The sequence below is a fragment of the Melanaphis sacchari genome, unplaced genomic scaffold (assembly GCF_002803265.2).
Source record: "Melanaphis sacchari strain LSU unplaced genomic scaffold, SCAv2.0 Contig36_pilon_pilon, whole genome shotgun sequence".
In the NCBI taxonomy this organism is placed as follows: Eukaryota; Metazoa; Arthropoda; class Insecta; order Hemiptera; family Aphididae; genus Melanaphis; species Melanaphis sacchari.
In genome coordinates this window covers 4,353,452-4,359,451 of record NW_020271232.1, presented here as the reverse complement: position 1 = coordinate 4,359,451, position 6,000 = coordinate 4,353,452, and the positions used below count along the sequence as shown (strand labels likewise).

Here is a 6,000-nt window from a genome sequence, read left to right as displayed (position 1 = left end):
GTAGGTATACCTACCTATTTTATTCATACTCATAAACAATTAAAGCCTAAATATTTTTTATTCGTACGTAACATATGTTTAATCAACTGCTGTATCAAATTGTTTTATATCTATTAATCATTGACATTTTTTCTGGCAATTTATTTTCCTATAATATTATAGTTTAATTTAAATTTAAATAATAAATAATACGATAAGTCTTATCAAAGATAATTGATAACGAATATTGATATCTGAAATAGTGATTTGTGGGTAGATAAACACTATCTAAATAGTTGTCGTCTGTCGACATGTTGAGTAATATTCATAGGTATAATTATATAAATAATTATAGTCTGAGCTAGATACAGTATTCACCTTTACCTCAGTAATCAATTTCTTTCTCTGAAAGTTATAATATAAATATTTATTCAATGATGCATATTATGTTTAAGTAAAGCAAATTCTACCAACTTTTTTGTTTGATTTGTATTGATTGGCCAACTTTTGATATAACTGATGTGTATGTATATTAAAAACTAAATAGTATTGTACAACGGTCACAAATTTCTTCTTAACGATGTCGACTCCAAGAGGTACAGATGCAACAAGGGTGCTGAGAGGTGCACAAATGGTGTTGGAAGAAATATTTAAGATCAACGAACAGAACTGCAAAAGGAACATGAAAAACTGTAGCATTACAAGCGCATTTAAAGATACTACAGTTGAAATTGCCGACAGGCTTGGGGCCGCTAAATTAAAAGTAATGCAATGCAATTTTTATGTTATAACTTATAATAGTTGCTAGTGGTTATTTTATTAAATAATATTTTAGGTATTTTCTATCTAAACCAATAGTTCCTAAATTTCATTACGCGTGCCAATAATATAGATTAAATTGATAAAAAATATAAATGTAATAATAAATTATCAAATAGGTATAGTTTAATTTTATGCATTACACCTAGATCCTATATTTTTTATTTTATATATATTTTATCATTGTAATATGAACCAATAACAATTAAAAACATATTATAAACATTCTCATTTTGCCAAACATATAGAATATTGGTTCCATATTTCTTTGAGCTATCACGAACATATTTTAATTTTACTATTTAATCTTTTGAGGTAAATTAATTGATGTATTGTTGCAATATTTAGTAGAAGAATAGGAAAATAATTTCTTCTAGAGTGTTACATTTTTATCTTTTGTCAACTTTTATATTATTGGCTCTTGTTAATTTCATTAATATGGTCAATTTATATTGAGTTATTACGAGCAACTAAAAAAAATGTATTTTTAGATCATGACAAAGTCTTATCTTTAAGTAAAAATTTTTTTTTTTATTTGTTGATTTATATTCATAATCGTCTTTCTTCTGTAGCCAGAAAACATCACAAAAGAAATTTCTGAGAGATCAGCCATGGTATTTGAAGGTCTGCGAAATGTCATCATTATGACACGTAAGTTATTAATACTAAAGTTCAAATAAACATTATTAATTCTTTGTTTGTTTATAGTCCAACAAAATAATCAGTTTGAAGAAACTATACAAACTAATTCAGAAGATATACCTTTTGATCAAATTCCTTATGAAGGCCAAGCATTAAATGGACCATTTAAGGTTCCGAGTGATGCTTTGAAAAAACATTATTTCTATGGATCCTGCACTAGAGACTTAGTTATTGATCCTCTTAAATTAAATATTATTGGACAAAAAGTGTATTATAGTAGTAACGAGGAAGAATCAAAGCAAAGTATAATTGATAAAAATAAAAATGAAATTAAAGAAAAACGTAAACCAACTGTTAACAAAAACACAAAACCAAAACAACAGGTTGTTTGCAATTTGTTAGAATTGTTTGAGTATAAAACTAAATTCTGAAAACAATTTTTAGTTAAGTAGTTCTGCTAAACAGAGAACTGTACCATCTTCACATATTGGTCGAATGTTGTCATTTGGTGGACTTGCAGCAGGGATAGGTATTGGAGCTGTTACAGAAATGACAAAACGTACACTTGGAGTAAGCAATTCCACCAAAAAAAATGAAGGTGGTTACATGGAAAGTGCATTTATATCTCCAGAAAATGCTGAGCGTATTGCTAATACATTATGCGAGGTTCGAGGTTTGTTAATAATGCTGTACGATTTTTATGGGTTGTAAGTATTTTTTGATTTATAATTTTCTAGGTGCTGCTTTAAAAATTGGTCAAATTCTTAGCATTCAAGACAACAATTTATTGAGTCCACAGTTACAAAAAGCATTTGAAAGAGTACGCCAATCTGCAGATTTCATGCCAACTTGGCAATTAGAAGTAATAATGAATTAATTTTTGTTTGATATTATATCCCAAATTTTTTATTTATTTATTTTTATTTAGAAAGTATTAGCTAAAGAATTGGGTGCTAATTGGAAAGAACGTTTTGAAACTTTTAACTTAAAGCCTTTTGCGGCTGCATCTATTGGTCAAGTACATGAAGCTACAATTAGAGATGGAACGAGAGTTGCAGTCAAAGTTCAATATCCTGGTGTTGCTGATAGCATAAAGAGTGATATTGATAATTTGGTCGGTGTTATGAAAGTGTGGAATATGTTTCCTGAAGGCATGTTTATAGATAACATTGTTAAAGTAGCTAACAAAGAACTGTCCAATGAAGTAGATTACATTCGAGAGGCAGAATGTACAAGAAAATTCAGAGAGTTATTGGAACCTTATAATGATTACTATGTTCCAAAAGTCATCGGTAAATCATCCCACATTAAATATTTTTATAAATTGCCCCTGACTTGATTGAAACTAAAAATGTACGACTTCAAAACTTTGTGTAAATTACAAGTCGATAAATATTTTTGCTCTGTAACATGGTAGTTTATAAAGTATATATGATGTACATATTACTTAAAAGATGTTTTTATTTTAGATGAAGTTAGTACCAAACGTATATTTACATCTGAATTAATTGAAGGAATACCATTGGACAAATGTGATTACATGGATCAAGGTACTCGTAACAATTTGTGTTTCTTAGTGTTACAATTGTGCCTTAAAGAGCTTTTTGAATTTGCATACATGCAGACTGATCCGAATTGGGCTAATTTTTTTTATAACGAACGAACTAAACAGGTAAATTTTAATCATATTGTTAATTTTATATTTTATTATTAATTTAAAAATATAATATTAAATGAAGAAATTATTTTTTTATTTTCAGTTGATATTATTGGATTTTGGAGCAACTCGTTCTTTTGATCAAAAGTTTTTAAGTGATTATTTAAAAATCATTAAGGCAGCAGCAGACAACAATCGTGAACTAGTTCTAAATTATTCCAAAGAAATGGGATTTTTAACGGGATATGAGTCAAAGGCAATGGAAGAAGCTCATGTTGATATGGTAATGATTATGGGAGAAGTATTTCAGTATGATGGAGAGTATGATTTTGGCTCTCAAAATTCTACTAAACGTATCCAATCACTATTACCAATAATTCTACATCAACGACTTGCACCTCCGCCTGAAGAAATCTACAGTATTCACAGGAAATTATCTGGTACTATTAGTAACATTTTATAATAATAAAAATATACGATAATTTTTTTTTTTTTATTTACAGGGATATTTTTACTTTGCTCCAGATTAAAAGCCAAGTTTATGTGTAGAAAATTATTCTTTGATACTTACGAACAGTTCAAACACAAATATTAATAATTTCAATGGTAGTCAATTTACATATAATATAACACCACTTAGATGTTATTTGTTAACAAAAAAATGTGCAATTGAGGAAAAACAGATCAATGAATTTTCTAGATAATATATTGTTTTTATTGCTTTATTATCATTATTTTTTTTTTATTATTAAAAAGTAGCATGTTATTATAATATTACAATTGACTAAATTTTTGAATCAAAACAATTACTAAAAATACTATGACCTATATGTAGGAAAATAGTTTTCCTTATAAAGGATTGTTTTTATAGCTTTTAATAATTGAGTATCTTTAACATATTTTTGGTATGCAATTTTTTCGAATAGTTTATTTATTTAAAAATAAATAAACTAATGTTTGACTAAAACAAAAAAAAAAAAACATAAATCTTTAAAAAAAAAAAAAACAATAATAAATACATAAAAAACAATAAAACTATATATTCATAAAGACAAAAGTGTTGCTTCATATTAATGTCTTTTATAAACATAACACATTATTTTTTTTTACGAAATATAAAGAAAAAAATTCATTAGTATAGAGAAATATAAAAAAAAGAAAAAAACTATCATCTTGTAAATATTTGTAAAAATGTATTAATATAGGTATCAGATTTTTTTATTTTTTGTTGTGGCATTGCTTAAAGCAGAAAGTCTCTTACATATTACTTTTAATACTTCACTATAAAAGTATAAACATGTGCTATTGTTCATTTTTAAGTTTTTGTAGGTAATAGAAATGAAAATTATTGATTGTCTCTGAACACTAAGACTTCATAGAAGCACATTAAAACTGATTCTTTATAATTTTGATATAAGTTACTAATGATAAAAAGAAAGTAAAGTTCTAAAAAAAAAAAAAAATAATACATAATATATTCATATGTATATTAATATATTATGTTTTTATATATTTATCATGAGAATAAACTTAACAACAAAAAAAAAAGATATTAACAAGTATGGTGAACAGCCTGGCATTTTTTTTTTTTGTCGAATATATCAATATTGGTTTGGTCGTACCAAAAAACAATTAAAAATGTATTTATTTTTTTAAAAATACTATCACAGTGCTTCCTAAGAGCAAGAAGACAAAAACGTTCAATTAACAATACATAATATATTACTCGAGAGAAAAAACTATCACCGTTTCAAAAAATACCTTTTACAATTATTTTTTATATTATTTATTTATTTTTTTTTTTTAACTAACCCGCACGATGTAAATCATTTATAAACATTATAACGTGTTCTCATTTATTTAATAGTTATTTTCTGGCGGGAGGGAGAAGTTCTTTCTTTTCTGTAATTATAAATAAAGTAAATAAACTATTTTAATCTGTGTTACGTATAAACTAGTCAACAAAATGCTAAACGGAGTAGGCTATATTTCATTAAACGCCATGGGTTCGCGTCGCGTTTTATCTGAATTTGTCCTTGTGATGTTCGATGATCACCGACGCGGGCTCGTTGTTGTTGTCCGTCGACTGCTTCTTCAGGTAAATCTGTCGCAGGGTGTCTGTGCACTCCCGTTTAGCGTCAATGCACTCAACGCTCGAAGAACGTTTGCGCAAACGGCGGGTGGTGATGCCAGCCAGGTTCAACAATGCGTCAGCGCCCTCGACGATTTTACGACGTTCTTCCGCGTCCTCTTTGCACAGACTGAAACAGAAAATGAAGCGATTAAAAACTACAAATCCGACCTATCAAATTACAAAAGGATGGGAGGATTGGTGAGTGTAAAAATGAGGTTATTATAGTTATCTATATGTTTCTAAAATCGGTGTAATCGAGCGTTCCTTTTTTTTCCTATTTTACATCCTGTTGTCCCATTTTTTTTTTTTTTTTTGTTTGCGGATAAACCGACAACGCATTTATTATATTGTATTAATATACCTATTATAATTATTCGTAGTTAAAATGATTTCCATTTTTGAAAGAATCCACCACCGGCGAGGGAAATATTTTTTACACGTGACGAATTTGAATTGTTCGGATAATTTAGACTTAAGTATTAAAACAGTATGAGAGAAATTTTGATATTACAGCAATATTTTTTGTTATTTAAAATAAATACTAAAAAAAAACTTTCAAGACGTGCCGTGGAGTATTGAATACCTATAGCGACTATAATGTATAATAAATAATAATTGTTAATTATTAGAGGATTTCGACAATTTTATTATTAAAGTATAAACGAATAGAGGTTTAACTACTCTATGCAGGTACCTGTAGGAACGCAGCAGACGTTGACAACGGAGAAAAAATGTTCAAATGATTTGTTCGAAAACTATTTAAATTTTA

The 6,000-nt window shown here is 27.5% G+C and overlaps 2 protein-coding genes across 3 annotated transcripts in view; one reads left to right on the top strand and one right to left on the bottom strand.

Moving 5' to 3' along the window:
• The first annotated feature begins 274 nt into the window (after positions 1–274).
• LOC112597067 (atypical kinase COQ8B, mitochondrial) lies at positions 275–3,822 on the top strand. Its single transcript, XM_025342988.1, has 9 exons — positions 275–742; positions 1,371–1,449; positions 1,507–1,823; positions 1,885–2,113; positions 2,178–2,302; positions 2,369–2,732; positions 2,910–3,112; positions 3,201–3,537; positions 3,601–3,822. The coding sequence occupies exons 1-9, from the start codon at positions 560–562 to the stop codon at positions 3,690–3,692; spliced, it is 1,929 nt and encodes a 642-aa protein (XP_025198773.1). The 5' UTR covers positions 275–559; the 3' UTR covers positions 3,693–3,822.
• Positions 3,823–4,688: 866 nt separating this feature from the next.
• The window catches only part of LOC112597068 (forkhead box protein N2-like), a 46,724-nt gene continuing 45,412 nt past the window's right edge, over positions 4,689–6,000 (bottom strand). For both annotated transcript variants that reach the window (XM_025342989.1, XM_025342990.1), the window contains one exon: positions 4,689–5,358. In XM_025342989.1, coding sequence (XP_025198774.1) covers positions 5,118–5,358 — 241 coding nt within the window. In that variant the 3' untranslated portion in view covers positions 4,689–5,117. The remainder of the gene's footprint in view (positions 5,359–6,000) is intronic.

What these genes read in the sequence shown, in the direction of transcription:
- LOC112597067 (XM_025342988.1), top strand. Translation starts at nt 560, where the DNA reads ATGTCGACTCCAAGAGGTACAGATGCAACAAGGGTGCTGAGAGGTGCA. An exon ending in AAATGTCATCATTATGACAC is followed by an intron (nt 1,450 to 1,506) that starts GTAAGTTATTAA and finishes GTTTGTTTATAG; the next exon opens with TCCAACAAAATAATCAGTTT. An exon ending in ATAACGAACGAACTAAACAG is followed by an intron (nt 3,113 to 3,200) that starts GTAAATTTTAAT and finishes TTTTATTTTCAG; the next exon opens with TTGATATTATTGGATTTTGG.